At 59.7% G+C, this 19,896-nt stretch overlaps 3 protein-coding genes across 7 annotated transcripts; 1 reads left to right on the forward strand and 2 right to left on the reverse strand.

Moving 5' to 3' along the window:
• The first annotated feature begins 542 nt into the window (after window positions 1-542).
• Window positions 543-14,022, forward strand: CRLF1 (cytokine receptor like factor 1). 3 transcript variants are annotated; one of them, XM_045778744.2, is made up of 9 exons: window positions 543-789; window positions 5,386-5,667; window positions 5,971-6,100; window positions 6,269-6,438; window positions 7,453-7,610; window positions 7,701-7,869; window positions 10,207-10,394; window positions 10,511-10,553; window positions 13,911-14,022. In XM_045778744.2, exons 1-9 carry the CDS (start codon window positions 678-680, stop codon window positions 13,913-13,915), a joined length of 1,257 nt encoding a protein of 418 aa, XP_045634700.1. In that variant the 5' UTR covers window positions 543-677; the 3' UTR covers window positions 13,916-14,022. The 3 variants fall into 3 exon arrangements, with proteins under 3 accessions (XP_045634700.1, XP_045634698.1, XP_045634699.1); XM_045778742.2 differs by lacking the exon at window positions 13,911-14,022 and adding an exon at window positions 11,042-11,551 and having other exon boundaries at window positions 10,506-10,553; XM_045778743.2 differs by lacking the exon at window positions 13,911-14,022 and adding an exon at window positions 11,042-11,551.
• On the reverse strand, window positions 11,678-14,494 carry REX1BD (required for excision 1-B domain containing). 2 transcript variants are annotated; one of them, XM_045778746.2, is made up of 5 exons: window positions 14,340-14,494; window positions 14,163-14,245; window positions 13,576-13,780; window positions 12,544-12,623; window positions 11,678-11,908 (listed from the first exon to the last, which is right to left on the reverse strand). In XM_045778746.2, the coding sequence occupies exons 1-5, from the start codon at window positions 14,439-14,441 to the stop codon at window positions 11,836-11,838; spliced, it is 543 nt and encodes a 180-aa protein (XP_045634702.1). In that variant the 5' UTR covers window positions 14,442-14,494; the 3' UTR covers window positions 11,678-11,835. The 2 variants fall into 2 exon arrangements, with proteins under 2 accessions (XP_045634702.1, XP_045634703.1); XM_045778747.2 differs by having other exon boundaries at window positions 11,678-11,927.
• Window positions 14,495-15,970: 1,476 nt separating this feature from the next.
• Window positions 15,971-19,478, reverse strand: UBA52 (ubiquitin A-52 residue ribosomal protein fusion product 1). 2 transcript variants are annotated; one of them, XM_045778621.2, is made up of 5 exons: window positions 19,366-19,478; window positions 18,168-18,281; window positions 17,813-17,899; window positions 16,259-16,361; window positions 15,971-16,168 (listed from the first exon to the last, which is right to left on the reverse strand). In XM_045778621.2, the coding sequence occupies exons 2-5, from the start codon at window positions 18,268-18,270 to the stop codon at window positions 16,075-16,077; spliced, it is 387 nt and encodes a 128-aa protein (XP_045634577.1). In that variant the 5' UTR covers window positions 18,271-18,281; window positions 19,366-19,478; the 3' UTR covers window positions 15,971-16,074. The 2 variants fall into 2 exon arrangements, with proteins under 2 accessions (XP_045634577.1, XP_045634578.1); XM_045778622.2 differs by having other exon boundaries at window positions 18,168-18,278; window positions 19,366-19,476.
• Between the last annotated feature and the right edge of the window lie 418 nt (window positions 19,479-19,896).

Raw genomic sequence — 19,896 nt, forward strand, 5'->3', positions numbered from 1 at the left:
CAGGGCGTGGGGCTGGGGGGGGGTGGGGTTGCGACTCTCAGGCCCCTGGGGAAGAGGGGGGGTGGAAATGGGAGCAGGCGGGGCTGAGGGACCACTCGGGGGGGCGGGGCCAAAATCTGGGGTGGGGGCCGAGACAGGATGGGGGGAGGAGCGGGCCAGGGCTGGGGGCCGCAGGAGACACTTAAGGGGCACAGGGCTGAAAGCAGGGTGCAGGGAAGTGGACAGGGGTATGGAAACGGGATTGGGGGCGCCAGGTCCCAGACTGGGGGTGGGGAGCCTGGAGCTGGCGGGGTTGGAAAGAGAGTTCTCAGGCTGGTAGGGGCTGAGTGGGGGCTTCCAGGCCCCGGGACAGGGCGCACGCGGTGCGCAGCGGGGCGGAGGCCGGACGGGTGGGGCGCGCGGTGCCCGCGGGCGGGCGGGCGGCGGGGAGGCCGGTGCGGGGCCCGCCGCCCCCCCGGGGCCGGGCCGGGCCGGGGGCGGGGCCGGGCGGGGCCAGCGGCGCATTAGCGCCTTGTCAATTCGGCTGCTCAGACTTGCTCCGGCCTCCGCGCCCGCGCCCAGCGACGTGCGGGCTACCCTGCCCGCGCCCTCCCGCGCCGGCCTCGAGCCCCGCGCCCAGCGCCGCCGCAGCCGCCGCCCGCCGCCTCCTGCCGCGCGCCCCCGGCAGCGCCGGCCCCATGCCCGCCGGCCGCCCGGGCCCCGCCGCCCAATCCGCGCGGCGGCCGCCGCCGCTGCTGCCCTTACTGCTACTCTGCGTCCTCGGGGCGCCGAGAGCCGGATCAGGAGCCCGTGAGTACCCGGCGTCCTGTTCCCTTCTTCCCGCCTGGGCCGAGAGCGTGCGCCCCGGGGGCAGCTGCGGGGGGAGGGGGCGCGGGCGCCACCTGGACGGCCCGGGAACAAAGGAAGGAGCCCCCGGCGCGGCCCTCGGGGCGCCCTCACCTGCGGGGCGCACGGCGCCGCAGTCCCCCGGCCCGAGGGTCCGGCTTCCGCGCCCTAGGCCTTCTTACCTGGGCCGCCGGGCCGGGGATACCCGGCCCTGACCCGGGGGGTCGGCGGGGGGGGCCGCGGCCTGGGACTCTCTGAACTCCGGGACGCGGCGGGTGCACGCAACAGTGCCCGCGGACTCGGAGACCTAGAGGCCGAGGGGCACCACTCCCGGGCAGGGGCGCACGCGGTAGGCGCGTTGGGTGCTGGCCCTGGGCGGCCCCCCCCCCCAGTGGAGGGATGAGCCCCGCGAGGAAGGCGGGGCGGCGGGAGGGGGGCCGCTCTGGCCGCCTGGCGCGCGGCCCGGGGTCCCCGGGGACGCGCCTCTCCGCGGGCCGGCGCCGCCGCCCTCCCCTGGCGGGACCCCGCGCGCGGGGGTCCGCGGAGTCCCTGCCACCGGCGGGCCCGGAACCATTCCTGGCCAGGCTGCGGGTGGCTGAGAGCCTCCAGCGAGAGAAATCTTTGTGAGAGAGTGGGTGAGAGTGAGAGGGAGCAGGAGCCAGAGAGTCCGGGCACCGCGGGCCCAGCCTTGGTGGGGAGGGGGGGGGGCAGGGGGAACTCACAGCCCCGCAGGCCGAGACCCCTGCCCTGTCAGGAGCTTCTGGGTTGCTGCATTCTCTGTACCCCCACCCGAAGCACACCCCCTCCAGGACACCGTCTCTACATCCAGACCCTCTCTGGGACACACCCAGAGACACACAAAGACACACTGGCTTGTGGCCCGTCACCCTCGCCCTCAGATGAGCGCACACTGCATCCCAGATGCACATTCGCACACCATCGGGGCGCGCACACACACATTCCATGCCTGACACACACACATTCGTGGTCACATACATTCCGCGGGGGGAGGCAACACAGGGGTATACACGCAGGCACAGCCTGCCCTAACCGTTCACAAGAACTCCACGCACCCCATCCGGGCGCTCCGGTCCTTTCGGGACAGCACATAGTGCTCCCCAGGCCATCCCACACTGCACAGAGCTGTTACAAGCTTCCTGTGGTGCGTCTCCAGAAAGGACAGGGTCCAGGCACCCCCTGGGGGCACTTGCCGAAAGCCCAGCGTGCCCAAGGTGCCTGGGCAGGTGAGGGGCTGCCCCAGGCCCTCGTGGGGCCCCTGGCAGCTCTGCTAGGCAGTGAGCAGCACCCGTAAAGGCTACTCTTAGTGGCCGGCTTTGTTTCCCAGCTCATAGAACAGCAGGCAAAGGTGGTGGTGGTTGGGGGGGGGGATTGTTGTGCGTGTGTTTTTTCCTTTAAGGGGGAAGAAATTAAATAAAAGATTCTCACACCTCAGCAATATGTTTCTACTTACGGTGTGTCTTAGCACCTGACCAGCAGGCGGGTGGGTCGTAAAGTGTCTGCAGGTACCAGTGGGACGGGAGATGGGGACCCCTGTCGGGACCCCGGGATGGAGGCCACCCTCCTGCCTTGCTTGCAGAGAATCTCACACTTTTCCCTTTTAAAACACGTGGTGTTCCTTTTTAATAACGGCAATGGCTCCAGATTGGGAAGGGAGAAGGAAAAAACTTTTAAAGGCCCCAGCTCTGTGTGAAAGGCAAGGAGGCAGGGAGCAAGGGGGTGGCGGGTGGCTGTCCAAAAGCTGAGCTCAGGGATCTGCTTTGGGGAGCCTTCTAGGAGGTCCCCCCAAACCAGGCAAGGGCCCCTGCAACCTTAGTGGGCTGTTCCCAGCTGCTTCGCCTGGCTTGCAATGCGTGCATCCCGGTCCCGGGCGCCTTGGCCCATTGTTTGGGGAGGCCTGAAGGGGGCTGGGAGTCAGCTGGGACCCCAGAGCTGGGAGGGGCTGTGATCTTAATAGTTCCTAGGTGCTGCAATGTGCTGGGTTCTCTGGACATCGTGATCACATCTCATCAATCTCCCCAACAGGTAGAACTTATTTGCCTCCCACTTTATGGAGGAGGAAACTGAGAACAGGAGAGGGGAAGCCCGTTGCTCAGGTGTTCCAACTGGGACTGGCACCGACGTCCCAGAAGTCCTTCCTCTGACCTTTTCTGGTGGAACGTGGGGGGGGTGGCTGGCCTGTCCAGGCCCGCCTGGCCTTGCCCTCTCGCCCTGTCCCCCGCCCAGCCCCAAGAGGGCAGCTGCAGCTGCTGGCAGGCAGTCCACGCCAGCCCAGGCCCGGTGGGTGTGGCAGAGGGGCAGTGCCCCCCAGCCAAGACCCCCCAGAGAGCCCCTTCCTGGCTAGACCATGCTGGTGGGTGGGGGGTTGGAGGGGCGTGACCTACCCCCAAAGGGTTGAGAGTGGGCCTGGGGTCCAGGCAGGCCCGGCTGTGCCTCCCACCCTGCTGGGGGGGCCCAGGCAGGAAGCGGTGGGTGGGCCGGGGCAGAGACGCTGGCACGCCCGAGTTCATGCCGAAGGAATTCCGAATTAGCGGGCGGCTGACTGCCTGGGACCTCCGGGGCGGCCCCCTGGCCCCCGCCCCCGGCCGCCCCCGCCTCCTCGGCTCTGGCCCGCTCAGCCGGCTCCTTCGCACGGACGCTGAGACCTCCGGCGAGCCCTGGGCCAAGCCCCAAACGCAACTGTGATCCCAGGCTCCAGCAAGAAATGGCCTTCAAGCCAAGTTTGCCCCGGAAAATTGTCAGGGCCGGCTGGGAGAACCGCGTCCACCCCACCTCGCCCATCTGGGGCAGTGAGGGCCAGCACAGGGCAGTTGCTGGCATTCAGAGTGCTTCCGAAGGGGCCGGGATCACCCTGTCCTTGGCTGCCATCACAGAGAAGCTGGGCTACCCCCCTGTCCCCTGCTGCCCCCTACCCCCCTCCCCAGTCCCTTTTTACAGCTGCCTGGGGATCCTTTTAAAATGTAAATCCTCCCCTGTGCAGATCCCTGGAATAACCCCTCCCTGTAGATCTGGTACTGCTGACCTCCCAGACCTCATTCCCCACCACTCCTGCCCCAGGACCTTTGCACTTGCTGCTCCCACTGCCTGGTCACTCTTTACTAGATATTCTCATGGTGACGTCTTTCACTTTATTCAGGTCTCAGCTCAAATGCCTCCCCAGATAGGCTTCCTGGGCCACCGAGCTGCCACCACTAACATGTGCTTCACTTTCTCCCTTATTTATTCTTAGATATTTATTTGTTCTTTCTCCTGTTGCTCCCTTGGATTCAAGGCCCACGAGGGCAGGAATTTTTATTAGCTTGGTCACCATTGTGCCCTCAGCTCCTGGCAAACTGTAGGTGCTCCATGCGTGCATGCATGAATGAATGAATGAACAAATGAGTGAATGAGTCCTCAAAACTGTTCTTGGTGGAGGGGGAGACCCCTTCCCAGAGGCTCAAAGAAATAAAATGAATGGGCCAAGCTTCCACAGTGAGCTGGGGGCATTTGAACCCAGGTCACCCTGGCTTAAAAGTCTCACAGGTTTGTCCTTAAGACAATATTTTCACTCCTCTCAAACGTGGTTGATACCATGATTCCCACTTCCCAGATGGGGAGACTGAGGCTCAGAGAGGGGTATCAGGGTCTTGGACTGTGCAACCCCTCGCCCTTATCTGGACCTTGACTTCTCCTTGGATAAAAACAGACTTCTCTTACGTTCTAACCTCCAGAAGGGGAAGCCCTTGGCATCCCTGAGAGCCTCGTGGCCAGCACCCAGTTCACACACAATCCTGTTTAGAAAGTCACTTTCCATCTAATCTTCACAATGGCCCTAGGGATCATGAGCTTTCTTGTTCCCATTTTGCAGATTAGGAAAAACGAGTTGAAGGAAAGAACAATGATGCCAAGTCCCTTTGGATGGGGGTTGGGGTCCTAGAGTTTGCCCCAGCCTCCTTCAGTTCCAGCAATAGCGCAGAGCAGAACTCTGGAGACCAACAAATCGGGGTTTAAATTGTGTGCCCTGTCTTCATTCAGTGACTTTGGGCAAGAGATGATCTCACAGAGCCTCGGTTTTTTCATCCATAAAATAAGCAGGATTCTAGTAAGAGTCAGGGCACCCCTTTTTAGAAGCGTCTTTCCCCCCAAAGACACACTATGTGTGACGCTCTAGGGGTACCAGTCTCTTATTTCTAAATGCCAAAAATAAAATGCATTTTTTTTTTTAAAAGGCAGAATGTAATAGTCGTCAGGACTGAGTGGGCATTTAGGCCTGCGTTTTGTGTCCACTCCCAGAGCCTTGAGGAGGTCCGTGAGGAAGCGTCTTGGAAGGACCTCAGTTGTGGAATCACACAGTCCTGGGGCTGAATCTTGGTTTTGCTACCCACCTTGGGTTGGTCACTTGGTCTAATTGAACCTCAGTCTCCTTCTCTGTAAAATGGGAGGGAGACCATAGTAAACAGCTCCTTCGCGGGTCTGCCACGAGTCCTGGAGGTCCTATCATGGTTGGGGGGGGGCTCAGGGCGACTTATCTCAGGCCTGACAGGCCCTCCTCTCTGACCCCAGACACAGCTGTCATCAGCCCCCAGGACCCCACGCTCCTCATCGGCTCCTCCCTGCAGGCCACGTGCTCAGTGCACGGGGACCCGCCAGGGGCCACAGCTGAGGGCCTCTACTGGACCCTGAACGGGCGCCGCCTAGCCCCCGAGCTCTCCCGGGTGCTCAACGCCTCCACCCTGGCCCTCGCCCTGGCCAACCTCAACGGATCCAGGCAGCAGTCTGGCGACAACCTTGTGTGCCACGCTCGCGACGGCAGCATCCTGGCCGGCTCCTGCCTCTATGTTGGCCGTAAGTGGGCCCCCAGGACAAGCAGGGGTAACTCTGGAGAGGGGCATGAGTCACGGGCCCTCTGGCCCAGGACTAACAGTGACAGTGCTGGTACAGACTGAGAGGTAGGGACCTCTGGGGTGGAAATGAGAGCCTGGAACCCCCAGCCCCTATCCCCAAGAGATTCCAGGCAGGTTGTCCCGCCCACATCCGCTCTCTTCACCCTCCTTCCACTCCAAGGTGGGGGCCCGGCTGGTGGCTAGCAGCTTCTCCCCCTATCCAGGGCTGGTGCAGGCCCTCAGCCCCCTGCACCCCCTTCCCCAGTGCCCCCAGAGAAACCTTTCAACATCAGTTGCTGGTCCAAGAACATGAAGGACCTGACATGCCGCTGGACGCCGGGGGCCCATGGGGAAACCTTCCTCCACACCAACTACTCCCTCAAGTACAAGCTGAGGTTGGTGGTGGGCCTTGGGTGACGCGTGTTCCAGCCTGGCTCTGGGGCCTCGGCAAAGCCCACCGTCTCCAAGCTGGGTGTCCTGTCTGCACTCTGGGGCTGCCATGGGGAGGTCTGGGGGGCCTGAAGGGACCTTCCTGTGCCCTCACACCCCCTCCTGCCCCGCAGGTGGTACGGGCAGGACAACACGTGTGAGGAGTACCACACCGTAGGGCCGCATTCCTGCCACATCCCCAAGGACCTGGCTCTCTTCACGCCCTACGAGATCTGGGTAGAGGCCACCAACCGGCTGGGCTCGGCCCGCTCCGATGTGCTCACGCTGGACATCCTGGATGTGGGTGAGCCCCCCACCCCAGCTACTAGACCCACGAAGGATCCTGAACCCCCTCTCCTAGCTCAGCTCCCGGCTGCAGCTCCAGCCCGGACCCTGCTCGTTGGGGCTGGGAGGAACTAGGCATCCACCCATAGGTCCCCAGTCCCCTGAAGCAGCCAGGATACCCCCACTCTGTGGAAAACACCTGGCCTGGCTGCCTCCCCCTCGGCAGCCCAGGTGTGCAGGAGGGGGCCCCGGGGGAGCTTGGAGGGGGCGCCCAGGTCGGGAGGCGCCCCAGGAAGCCTCAGCCTGGAGCTGGGGGGGGGGTGCGCAGGCGGGAGGCAGGAAACGGATGATCTGCGAGCAGAATTGGGCCTAATCTAATTAGGGTGTTTCTCAGCCCCAAGCAGGCCTGTGCCTTAACCCTTTCAGACCCTTACAAAGGCCTCAGGGGGAGAGGCCAGACCTCCGTGCTGCCCACAGGGCTCCCAGAAGGATCCCCAGGAGGCTGCTAGCCGCCCTCCACCCCAGTCTGCTTCTGCTTTGCTTCCTCAAGTCCTGAAGCTTCAGCGGGCAGGTTCTGAGCCTCAGTTTCCCTCTGCTCCAGCAAGGCAGTCCTATTGAAAACCTCTGCAAAGTAGGAAGGATCTGGAGGTGCAGGTGGGCAGTGGAGGGTCAGGAGGAGCTTCTCAGGGGTCTGGCAGCCTGCTGGCCCCCTGGCCTCCTGGGCATAGTAAGAACAATGTCATCAGCCAAGCAGTGTCTGCTTTTCCATAATTCCCTGAAGATGGGATTATGTTTCTCCTGTCACAGATAATAATGGTGATAACAGCTAACATTAATTGAATGCTTCTAGGTGCTGAGTGTTTCCCAAATATTATCTAATGTAATCCACCCGCCTGGAAGGGGGGAGGGGGGAGAGGGCAGAACCGAGGCAGGTGCCACCCAAGCCATGTGCTCTGAGATTTGAACCCAGATGGGGGCCGGTCAGGTCCAAGCACGGCTGAGTGATTAAGCCCTGCCCTGCCCCGTCTCTCAGTGACCACCGATCCCCCACCCGACGTGCACGTGAGCCGAGTTGGGGGCCTGGAGGACCAGCTGAGTGTGCGCTGGGTTTCCCCACCGGCCCTCAAGGACTTCCTCTTCCAAGCCAAGTACCAAATCCGCTACCGAGTGGAGGACAGCGTGGACTGGAAGGTGCCTGACAATCCCCACCCCCCCACGCCACGCTGCGCCTCCCCTGCCCCCGCCCCCGCCTCTGGCCTCTGACCCTGCCATTGCCACCAGGTGGTGGACGATGTCAGCAACCAGACCTCGTGCCGCCTGGCCGGCCTGAAGCCAGGCACAGTCTATTTCGTGCAAGTGCGTTGCAATCCCTTTGGCATCTATGGCTCCAAGAAAGCAGGGATCTGGAGCGAGTGGAGCCACCCCACGGCCGCCTCCACCCCTCGCAGTGGTGAGCATCCCAGCAGGGCTGGGTGGTCGGGAGACCAGTCCCAAAGCAGCCAAAGCCTTTGTTTCTTTGTTTCCTCCAAGACAGCAGAGGTCTCAAATTGGTGGCCCTTAGGGGCCAAATCTGGCCCTTGGATCCATTTTCTTTGACCTGCTTGAAGAAAAAAAAAAAACAGTCTGACCTACTTGCAGACATTTAAAAACAGAAAGTTTTCACACAAATATCCTAGGTTTCCTAGAAAAACTAATTGTCTAGAAAATGTTGGAGCACCTGGCTGGCTCAGTTGGAAGAACATTTGACTCTTGATCTCAGAGTTGTGAGTTCAAGCCCCATGTTGGGTGTGGAGAGTATTTAAAAATGGAAACTTAAAAAAAAAAAAAAGATTTTATTTATTTATTTGAGAGAGAGAGAGCAAGCAAGAGAGAGCATGAGTGTGGGGGGGGGCGCAGAGGGAAAGGGAGGAACAGACTCCTCCCTGAGCAGGGAGCCTGATGCAGGGCTCAATCCTAGGGCCTTGAGATCATGACCTGATCAGGTCCCGAAGGTAGACTCTTAACTGACTGAGCTGCCCAGGTGCCCCTAAAAATAGAATCTTTAAGCAAAGAAAATGTAACAGGACACTGCCAGTGTGTCCACAGCTCCCATCAGCCCCCATCATTCAGGGGTCTCACTCTCCAGTTGCCCCATCCCCACCTGGCCCATTTTGCCCACCTGTACCCCCTCCCCAGCCCCTAAAGGCAAGTAAGTTTGAGACCTCTGCTTCTAAGGCTGATCGGCTGCCAACTCTCCCTCTGATGGGCCTTGGTTGCGTTGCCCTTCTGGTCAAGGTATGGGGATGGGGGAAACCTGGGTGTGACTTCCCTTGCTCTCTGAGGTTTCTCTAAGCCCATGATCCTCCATTCTCTCCTTTCTGAAATGTTATGAAATATGTTAATTGAAATGTCTGGCCTCAGCTTTTCCATCTGGAAAGTGGGTACAATAATCATACCCACCTCAAGCTATTGTTAGGGTTAGATGACATAACCCAAGAAAGTGCACTCATGCTGGGCACTGTCTAAGTGTTTGCCGGTACTAGTTACTAAGGTGCCCATCTCTTGCTCCTCCATGATTTCATCCCAAGGAAATCCCTTTTCTCAGGTGAGGACACTGAAGCCCTAGGACGTTCAGCCAGCCCCCAAGGTCACACAGGGATCTGAATTCAGTTTCCTGAAGTCCAGGCCCATGCTTGCAGGACTATGGGGAAACTGAGGCCCAGAGGGGTCCCAAAGCCAGGGAGGGGCACAGTCAGGCTCCAGCCAGTTCCCCAGCCCCCATCCTGGGCCCCTCCAGGTTCTGGGGGTGGGCGGGATCTAGCGGGGCCGGGAGGGGCCTGCGCCTTGGCCCCTGCTCGTGCCCAGCACCTGCGATTCTTGCACGGGAGCCAGCAGGCGGCTGCGTCCGCTGGAGAGGCTGGGGAGGCCGGGGGAGGCCAGCAGGGGCGGTGGGGGCCGTGGCCGTGCCAGGGCCTGTCAGCGGGTTCCCGGCGTTATTTATGACGTGAGGCCGATGTCCTTATCTGCCGGCCTGCTAGGGGCTGGCTGCGGTGCGGCCGGCAGCTGGACTGACAGGCCGGCCTCCCACCTGGTCCTCCCAGCCCACTCCCCATCCCACTGGCTCCCGCTCTCAGGCCTGTCCTGGGGACTGCCTCCCCGCTGTCCCCCCTCCAGGTCTCCTCTGTCTCCCTTCATCCCTCTGTCATTCTCTTCCCCTGTGTCTCTCTGTATTTTTGCCTTTTTTGGTTTCTGTGCCCCTATACACCCATGGTCTCTGTCTCTGCCTGCTGCAGCCCTCTCTTGATCTCGCCCTTTTCTGTCCCTCTGCATCTCCTTGGCTGTCCCCCATCGCTTTGGCCCTCCCCACATCTCCCTGTCTGGCCTTGTCTCCATCTTTCCATCTCTGCCTCTCTCTCTCTCTCTCTCTCTCTCTCTCTCTTTCCAGCTCTCACTCTCACTGGTGACTCTCTCTCGCCCTTTCTCTGTCCCTTCCTCGGTGTCTGGGTCTCATCCCTCTGGCCCTGGCTCCTCTCCTTCTTGCCCTCCCTTTCCCTCACACCTGGCTCAGGCCACGGGAATCAGGTTCTGCAGGAGACATGGGGGAAGAGCCCCCTTCTTCCCCTGCCTCCCACCTCCTCCCGGGCTCAGCTGGCCTGCCGTGCTGGGCGGTGGAGAGGACCCGATCCCGGAGACACCGGGAGGGAGGTGCCCAAGGGGAACACGGTCCCACCGAGAAGCCGAACGTCCCTCTCCTGCCCTCGCGCGCCCTCTGCCGGGCGCGCCGTGACGCTGCCGCTCCCCCCATCAGAGCGCCCGGGCCCGGGCGGCGGGGCGTGCGAGCCGCGGGGCGGCGAGCCGAGCTCGGGGCCGGTGCGGCGCGAGCTCAAGCAGTTCCTGGGCTGGCTCAAGAAGCACGCGTACTGCTCGAACCTGAGCTTCCGCCTCTACGACCAGTGGCGAGCCTGGATGCAGAAGACACACAAGACTCGCAACCAGGTAGGAAGGAGAGACCGGCGGGCGAGGGATGGAGTGGTGGGGGCAGGGAGGGAATCGGGCTGGGGAGGGGGGAGGTCCGCAGGCCGCAGACACTGCCTCCTTCCTTCCAAGCACAGGACGAGGGGATCCTGCCCTCGGGCAGACGGGGCACGACGAGAGGTAAGGGGAGCCCACCCCAGCTGGGTGGGTGGGCAGGGAGGGAGACGAGGGCCCTTCCTGGTGGCCACAAGGCGTGGGCCCCCCACCCTCAGCCTTAGGGTTGCTGAGATGGAATCCCTTCCTCCATCTCCTATTGATCAGCATTTATGGCCTTTAGCCTAGTAAAAGCATCTGACCCCCGAAAATGTCCGAAGTGGAATATAATCCTCAGAAATGAACATACTCACTGCAGTTAGCATGTATGAGCACCTACTGCATGCATGCTCACCTTGTGCCAAGAGCTTTACCCACAGGACACCCCTGGGGACAAACAGATATTCTTACTTCTCAAATGGGGAAACCAAGGCCCTGAGAGGGGCAGTACCCTACCCAAGGTCCCCAAGCTGAAAGTGGCAGGGACAGGACCTGAACTGGGGCTTCTTCAATTGCTCTGTGGTACTGGCCCCTCCCAGGCTCCCTGCTTAGCTTGGCTTCCCCTCTGCCTGCAGGTCCTGCCAGATAAGCTCTAGGGACTGGGGCCACCCTCCCTGCTGCGTGGAGACCCGGGGGCCGCACCCAGGCTGGGGGCTAACTCTGTACCCTCACCTCAGGGCACCCAAGCACCCTCGGCAGGAGCTGGGATGGGTATTCTGAGGGTAACAACATCTTTGGCCTCCACGTGAGGCCACTCTTGGGTGCAACTCCAGTGGGGGTGTGCGTGAGGGTTGGCTAGGCTGCCCAGAACCCCTGCCAGGGCTGGGGGTGAAGAGGGGTCATTACTCCCCCTGCCCCATCCAGGACCCCTGCAAACAGTCTTTTTAAATAAACAAGCTATTTAGGTGCCCTGACTGTGAAGATATTTGGGGTTGGATTGGCCCAGGGTAGGGACTGGGGGGTTTAGGGGAAGCATGAGGAATCCTAATGACCCTGTGGGATTGGAATCTTTGCATCCCAGAATTTCAGACTCTCCAGGATGTGAAATACCTGGTTTTAAACTCATTGGAAGGTGTGATTCCAAATGCCAGTTCTACTGTCAGGGAGCAGGGGTGCGGGGCCTTGCACCTGTCATTCCTGGCCTTGTGGGGCCTCCTCCTCCCCAGGGACACCCCTCCCAGCACCCCAGGACACAGAGACAGTGGAGCAGCTGCAAATGAAGGGTCCTTTATTGTGCGAGTCACAGAAAACTCAAGGGCGGTGAGCAATCTGGTGAAGCAGGACCCCAGCCAGCTGACGGTCCAGGGGTGGGCTGGGTGCCATTCACCCCACTTCCCGTAGCCCTCGGCGTGTCCCTGGGGAGCCACCATCACTCGGCAGATTCTGCATCAAACCTAAGGTCCTGAAGAACCTCGCTGATTGCTTCCATGGTTTTAATTACCCTACAACAGTGGATGGGAACTATAAATAAAACCCAGATGGGGCGAATTAGCCGCCACTGCGCAGCTCCTAGGGGGCTGTGGCAAGCCCCGGCCCTCCCACCTGCCACCAAAGTTCCAGGCAGCACCAGTGGCCACGAGGACCATTGGGATGCCAGGGAGGAGGGGTGGCCTGTGGGTGAGAGTGGGCAGAGAGAAAAAGCCATCTGGGGCGGGTGCCATCCAAAGGCTGTGCTGTATTAGAGCGGACAGCAAGTGGGAGTGCACTCATGCGTGCTGGAGCGGGGCTGGAGGCAGGAATGTGCAGGCCTGTGTCTGCTGGGCCTGGGCAACCACGTCCAAGCTCTAAGTCCAGCCATGTGAGCGGGACTGGCATGTGTGAGGTGCCCAGCTGTGTCCCGGAAATGCACAGCGAGTCTGGTGTGAAACTGCAGGGCACGTGCACTGGGGGCAATGTGTGCTGTATGTTGGGGAGCCACTGGGTAAGGACTCCAGTGTGCATACCCTAAGGGTTGTGTGCGGGTCCAGAGGGTCAGCCAGCGCGACTGTGCCAGCCCTGGGGCACACCTGGCTAGGCATGGGGGCCTGAAGGTGCACGAGCCTCTACCACTGCCAGCCCACTAGGAGGGAGTGCTCACTTCATCTTCAGCGGGTGCATCTCCAGAGCGTTCTCCTGCCCAGACAGCTCCGGTGCCCCCATCAGCTGCAGCAGGGCCACCTGGTGTGGGCAAGGAACAGGGAGCATATCATGGCTGGCAGAGGCCCTCCCCCGCCCTCCCACACAGACCCGGCAGGGAGGCACTGAAGCACCCAGGAAGGCAGCCACGACCGGAGTCTCAAGGGGCGGTGCTTTGCACGGGAGGAGTCTGGGATTCAGTTTATAGGGGCTCCTGGGGAGCACCGAGTGGGCAGGCGCTAGAGTGAGTACAGGGGTGGTGGCACGTGGGTGTGGCCGCAGGAAGGCCTGGTATGGGAAGAACGGAGAAGGCTCAGCCAGGAACTGGTGACACGGGTGGAGTAGGCAGGGCCTCATGGTCTCAAGGACGGGAAGGGTGGAGGTAGGCCAAACACCTAGACTGGGACTGGGGTCTCCTAACGCAGCGAGGCCTGGATATCCCAGTTTGGAGTGTGATGTGGGCGTGGCTTCACGTGGGCTGGGGCTGGGAATACTGGGTCTCGGCCAGGATTGGCTGTAGGGGCAGAGTGGGCGGGGCCTTGGAACCCTGGTGGAGGAGTAGGCCCAGAACCCAGGCTGGGATATAGGATTACTCAAGAGGGGGCGTGCCGTGGAAATTCACACTCTGCAATCTGCAGGGGGCTGAGGACCAGACCTGAATCAGTGGGAACAGCCAAAGGGGTAGGAGCGGAGTGGGGGCAGGCTCTGTGCATCCCGGCAGAGCGCCGGGGCTTCGGAGGGGCTGAGATGAAATGGGCGTGTCCTGGGACTAAACAAAACCGGAATGACCCGGAGAAGGACTGGAGGGGTCAGGGCCAGAGAATCTCGAGTGAAACCTTAGCGGAGTTTTGAGGTGGGAAAGGAAGAAGTGGGGTCTGGGACGCCGCGGGTGGGGTTGGGGGGCCGGATTCTGGCCCTTCCCTCATGAGGCGCATAGTGGGCCGTGACACACCGGGCGCTGGGTCGGGGACAGGGGCTGGGGGTGGGGCCTCACCGTGGCCAGGCGCGTCTGCTCCAGCTGTTGCAGGCTGCGCACGTGGCTCGCGAGCAGCGGCTGCCCTCTGGGCCCGGCCAGCTCGGCCTCCACCGCCAGCACCTCCCGCGAGGCGGCGGCGAAGGCCTGGGTCACCTCGTGCACCGTGCTCCGGTAGCGCGGGAAGTCGTAGGGCGGGCCGCTTCGCAGGTACTGGAGGTGGCCTCTGCGGCAGGTGGGGGTCCTGAGGCTACGCCCTCAGGCTCTCAGGCCCTGCACCTGCACTGACCACCTGAAAGCCCCCAGGAAGTGTCCCTGGACCCCAGAGTGTGGAGGACGCTCTCTGACTCCCGCAGGGTAACCGGAGATGGGCCCACTCCTGCGCTTGGGGAAGGGAGAGACGCCACGCGCAGTGGCCCATCCGGCAGAGGGGCCGCGCCCCGGGTCCCAGAGGGGGAAAGCAAAGATCTGGTCCCCTGGCGAATCCCGCCCCACCTCCGACAACTCAGCCGCAAGGCGATCCAGCTCCGCCCCCAAGCACGCCTATCCCCAGCGCCCACAGGGGGCTGAACTCTGCGACCCCGGCCCACCCCTGTGCCCGCACTTACTCCTCCAGCCGGCGGAAGGCCTGCGCGCGCTCAGCTTGCAGCTGGTGGATGCGCTGCACCAGCGCCCGGATCGGGGCATCTTTCTACGGAGTGGGGGGCATGGCTGGGGCATGAAGCCGGCGCCCCCAAGCCTGCACCGCCCACCCCGCGCCTGTTCCTGCTCGAGCCAGGGCTCACCCAAGGCCACGCCGGCTCCTCGCGCTCCGGGACACCGGTAGCCACCGCAGTACCGGGCACCGAGGGGACAGCGGAGTCCGCCGCGGCCTTGGCAGTGATCATGACTGCGCAGCCCCGGCCCGGCCCAGGACTAGGGTGCTCAGCAGCGCCAGGCGCCCCCTGCAGGCCAGGAGGTCTTCCGACCCCAGCCAAAACGGAAACCTGAGGACCTGGAGCAAAGACCGGAGGGTTAGGCCTGCCCTGCTCCACCCACCCCACCCCCCCCCCGCCCCCAGCTTGATCAGGTTGAGCGCCTGCTTTCCATCGTCTGTCCTGGATGTAAGGCGTAAGGCTTCGTATACAGCAAGGCCGTCCCTCGGTTTGCATACATTTATCCCAACATCGACTTCATTTCAACCTCACATCCTCCCCCCACTCCAATAAAGAAAACAGAACCCTTGTCGTCCAAGGTAACATGGCTGTGACATGAGTATTTGAACAGAGGTTCTGATACTGGAGAGCCCAAAAGGCTGGAGTCCAGCTGACTTTAACAAATTTATCAGGTACTATGTGCACTCCTCAGAACTGGGCCTGTGCAAAGGCCCAGAGTCTGGGGTAGGGGTTAAAGTCAACAGGGCCTCATTTTAAGTGCAAGGAAGGCTTCGCAGCTCTCTGCTGGGGATACACTACGTAGTTTGAGCTTTCAGAAGCTTCTTTCTCCAGGGGTAAATGTGGGAAAGACCAGAAAGGTGTTGGTAGCCTAGCCTAGGGAGCAGGGGGCAGTTGACAGGGAGGAGACCCATGGAAAAACTGAGACACCAGCCTTTGGCTGGCACCCCAGGTCTCAGCTACTACAGGATCACTGTCCTGGCCTGGGTCGTCATCTGACACCTAGTCCCAATCACCCTGAGATAAATAAAAGGATGGCCTTCCCAGAGCCAGTCCAGGGCACTACAAAGCTTATCTGATTCTCAAAAGAGTATCAGCACGAGTTTTATAAACACCAAGGCCCACGCCTCCAAGACTGACCTCATAGGTCTCGGGAAGGGCCCAAGGGCTCATGTTCAGCAGAACAGAGGTTTTACACTAGGTGGGGTGTTTGTCTACCCACCCACACCTCAACACCCCCAGGGCACAGCAGGAAAGTCATCAAAGTGCCTGAGGAGGGGGGCGCCTGGGTGGCACAGTGGTTAAGCGTCTGCCTTCGGCTCAGGGCATGATCCCGGCGTTATGGGATCGAGCCCCACATCGGGCTCTTCTGCTGTGAGCCTGCTTCTTCCTCTCCCACTCCCCCTGCTTGTGTTCCCTCTCTCGCTGGCTGTCAAATAAATAACTAAAATCTTAAAAAAAAAAAAAAAAAAAAAGTGTGTGAGGAGGGCCCAGCCAGTGACGCGGCTGACCTGCAGTCCCACAAGAGCCTGGGCTGGGGGCTCTCTATCCCCATTTATAGATGAAGAAACCCGGATGTGCAGGTTCGCTAGGCTACGTGGCAAAGGGCCGAGACCACAGCACATTTTACAGATGAGACAACCACAACCTAAAGGACACAGGATGCTCAAGGGCTAGGCAGACTCAAGTAACAGGAGGCCCTAAGGGACATGCCCACGACGGAACCAGCTCCTCGTTGGACAGACCACCACACAGACACCAAGTTACTGCTCCAGTCAACGAAAGGGAAACTTTATTGAGGCTCCAGGGCCTTGGGGCTTGGGCAGGAGGCCGCCCTGCGGGCAAAGGAAGAGCCGGTGGAGGGGCCTTATTTGACCTTCTTTTTGGGGCGCAGGTTGTTGGTGTGGCCACACTTCTTCTTGCGGCAGTTGACAGCGCGGGGGTGCAGGCGAGCATAACACCTGCACAGAGACAAGAGCGACTGGTGAGGGCACACCCTAACTCCAAGCCCTCCCCACCAAGGCAGCCGCCCCCGCCCCCAGAGGACCCACTTGCGGCAGATCATCTTGTCGCAGTTGTACTTCTGGGCCAGCTGGCGGAGGGAAGGCTCGATGATGCCACCCCGGAGGCGAAGCACCAAGTGCAGGGTGGACTCTACGGGAGGGTTAAAGAGAGGCAGTGACTGAGCCCAGCCCCAGCACCTCCGGTGCAGAGCAGGGTCCTCCAGACCAGAGCTTCTCAAATGTGATGGGGTGTTCGACACGGAGGTGGACACACTGGCTCACGCCACCCCAGAACCTCCCTCTCACTTCCCACTTGCCCTTGGGGAGTCTGAGGCTAATATATGCCAACTATAGTGAGCATTGGGGTTTCCGGACAGACAAGGCAATTTCTAAGTGGTGCAAAGATGATAAGCAAAATAATTAAATCTAGTTGCTACAAAAAGTGACATCAAGGGGGTACCTGGCTGGCTTATTCAGTAGAGCATGTGACTCCTGATAAAAATAAAATATTTATTTATTTATTAAGATTTTTTAAGATTTTATTTGTCAGAGAGAGAGAGAGAGAGAGAGTGTGTGTGTGTGTGAGCAAGCAAGCACAAGCAGGGGGAGCAGCAGGCAGAGGGAAAAGCAGACTTCCCGCCAAGCAAAGAGCCAGATACGGGACTTGATCCCAGACCCTGAGATCATGACCTGAACCAAAGGCAGTTGCTTAACCAACTTAGCCACCCAGGAGTCCCTAAAATCTTTCTTTTTAAAAAAAATTTTATTTATTTTAGAGAGAGAGAGAGCACAAGCAGGGGAAAGGGTAGAGGAAGGGGGAGAGAGAATCCCAAGCAAACTCCCTGCTAAGCCTGACTTGGGGCTGAATCCTAGGACCCTGAGCTCATGACCCCAGCTGAAATCAAGAGTCCATCGCTTAACCTACTGAGCCACCCAGGTGCCCCAAAATAAACTCTTGGGGGGAAAAGAAAACAACAACCAAAAACGTGGCACCAATTTTCTTTATAGCAGTGATAAAATTTCTCTTATCATTTTCCCCCCAAGATTTTATCATTTTGAAGATTTTATTTGTCAGAGAGAGAAAGTGTACAAGCAGGGGGAATGGCAGGCAGAGGGGGAGACAGGCTCCCTGATGAGCAAGGAGCCCAGTGCGGGACTCCTGGGACCATGACCTAAGCCGAAAGCAGATGCTTAACCGACTGAGCCACCTAGACATCCTTAAGATTTTATTTTTAAGTAATGTCTACACCCGACATGGGGCTTGAACTCACAACCCTGAGATCAAGAATCCCATGCTTTCCTGACTGAGCCAGCCAAATACTGTTTTACCGCATTTTTAAACAAAACAGTCTTAAAAAAAAAAAAAAAAGGTATGCAGATAAGCAAGAATATGAGAAACCACTGCCACTTGGAAACGTAAGTGGAGACCATAAGATGCCTCCCCTCGATGAAAACATTACTTCATAAAAATACAACTCATCAGCACCATCTGATCTTCACCTTAAGACAGCCACCTCCCCCCCATTGCCAATGAGGCCATCAAAGCTTGATCCTTGGTCCTAGACTTAATGGGGCCCTGTCCAGCCACCCTACTCCCAGTACCTTTCTGGATATTGTAGTCTGACAGAGTGCGGCCATCTTCCAGCTGTTTGCCCGCAAAAATCAGACGCTGCTGGTCAGGCGGGATGCCTGGAGAGAAGAAAGCTCAGTTACTGAGGCTCTGGCAAGCATATTATTAGCAGCTTCTCCTCTCCCCACAGGGATGCTCTGGCATTACCCCCAATCTGTCAAAAGGGAAACTAAGGTAGAGAGAACAAGCTGCCTTCCCAAGATCACACAGGGGAAGTACTGGCCAAGGCTGAGGTCTCTACGAGCCCAGCACCCATCTTGCACATGACAGTGGCTCCTCTGGGCTGGGGACTCCTGCGGGACAGCCTCTGGACTCAGCCCAACTCACCCTCCTTGTCTTGGATTTTGGCTTTGACATTCTCGATGGTGTCACTGGGCTCGACCTCAAGGGTGATGGTCTTGCCCGTCAGGGTCTTCACAAAGATCTGCATCTCTGCGTCTGCTGGAGGGTAGGGAGTAGAACGGAAGGGTGAGAACTGCAGGTCTGAGCAGTTTGAGCTTGAGGGCTGGCAAACCTTGGCCCTGTCAGCCCTGTGCCAGCATCAACCACAACCAAAGGCCCACCCCAGTGCCTGTCTCCTTCCATCCCTCTAGGCCTGCAGCCCAAACTTGTCCTATAATCAAGGATCATGCTTCCTCCACCTTACTCCCTGACCCCTGTGGCAAAGTCTGCTTCATGGGAACAAGGACCGTAATTATGCTCCTTGGGCCCAGCAAATGAGATTCTGTCAACTTTGATCATAGAATGAGTAGTACATGGCTGGGGCACTATTTTGCCAGACACCTTTTCTTCAAGTGGGGTCTGGAGATCCCATCCTCCTTCCCCTACCCCTCTGTAAGCCACATTTGCTCCACAAGCAACCCTTCCTGCAACCTGAGTGGGAATCCCATTTTAGTAGCCACCCCTCCAACACACTTTCCTCCCTTGCAGTTCTCTACAACTCCAAGCTCAGACACCCAACACCCTGGCTTCCTTCCCAGTTTATACCCAAACTCGCCAGACCACGCTTCCTACCTTTGCTCCAACTCATAAACAGTATCTGCCAACCACGTGCCAAGTACTTGTTTACACATAACTCCATCATCATCCCCCCCCCCAACAACAAAAAAAGCCTAGAAGGTGGACGCTACCACCCTCTCCTTACGGATGTATTAAAGAAGGCAGGTAGAAAATAATCTTGTAGGGGGAAGAGGACTTAGTAATTCTAAAACGACTAGCGCACTACATGGCACGGGAAAAAGCTATACGCTTCATATCCCTCCTTTATTAAGGGGTTTGCCCGGGAAGACCATCCACGCCCCCAGGCCTTGTGGGAGAGCTTGGGCTGGCAGGGCACACAGGACCCTCTCCCAAAGGACGGTTCACATCCCGGGACCCAGTCCGGGCTCGGAATCCCAGCCCCACGAGGCCAACTCAGCCGTCCGGGCCACCCTGCCGAACCAGGCCCGCGCGGACGGGTGCCGGGCCGCCTCCTCCGCTACTCGGACGCCCGCGGCCTCCCACAGCCTTCCGCCCGACCCCCGACCTGGCGCGAATCCGCAAGGCCGCCGCCACCAAACCGCTCGGCCACCTCGTTGAAGAGAAAGAGGGCGGCGGAACCGGAAACCAACGAGTTGCCGCCGAGAGCGCCTGCGCACCGAGCACGCTGCGCGCTTGCGTCACAATCCGCGCCGCGCGTTTTACCCCACCCATCGGCCCCGCCCCGCTGCCATGTTGGGTGCTGGCAAACGAAGCCGCGGCGCATGTGGGCGAGTGTAGCCAACCCGCTTCCGGGCTCGGGCCTCGTCCTCCAGGTCACGTGAAGGGAATGGCCTCACCTTTCCAGGTGTTTCAACCTGTTGTCTGTGGGTTAGCCAAAAACTGATGGCATGTAGCCGCCTCTCGGGGAATGCTTGCTGACTAGAGTAGAGACCATTTGTGCTAAAGCGAAGGAATGAAGCAGGGGGTCAGCGCGTCCAGGACTCAGGGGTCAGGACAGGGAATGTAGGAGGAGGCGCAGGGGTGGGACGTGCGAGACTCTTGGGAGCCACCTAACACCAGGAGTCAGTTATTTGAA

The sequence above is a fragment of the Ursus americanus genome, chromosome 14, assembly GCF_024610735.1.
Source record: "Ursus americanus isolate L20-20 chromosome 14, mUrsAme1.1.p, whole genome shotgun sequence".
Taxonomy (NCBI): Eukaryota; Metazoa; Chordata; class Mammalia; order Carnivora; family Ursidae; genus Ursus; species Ursus americanus.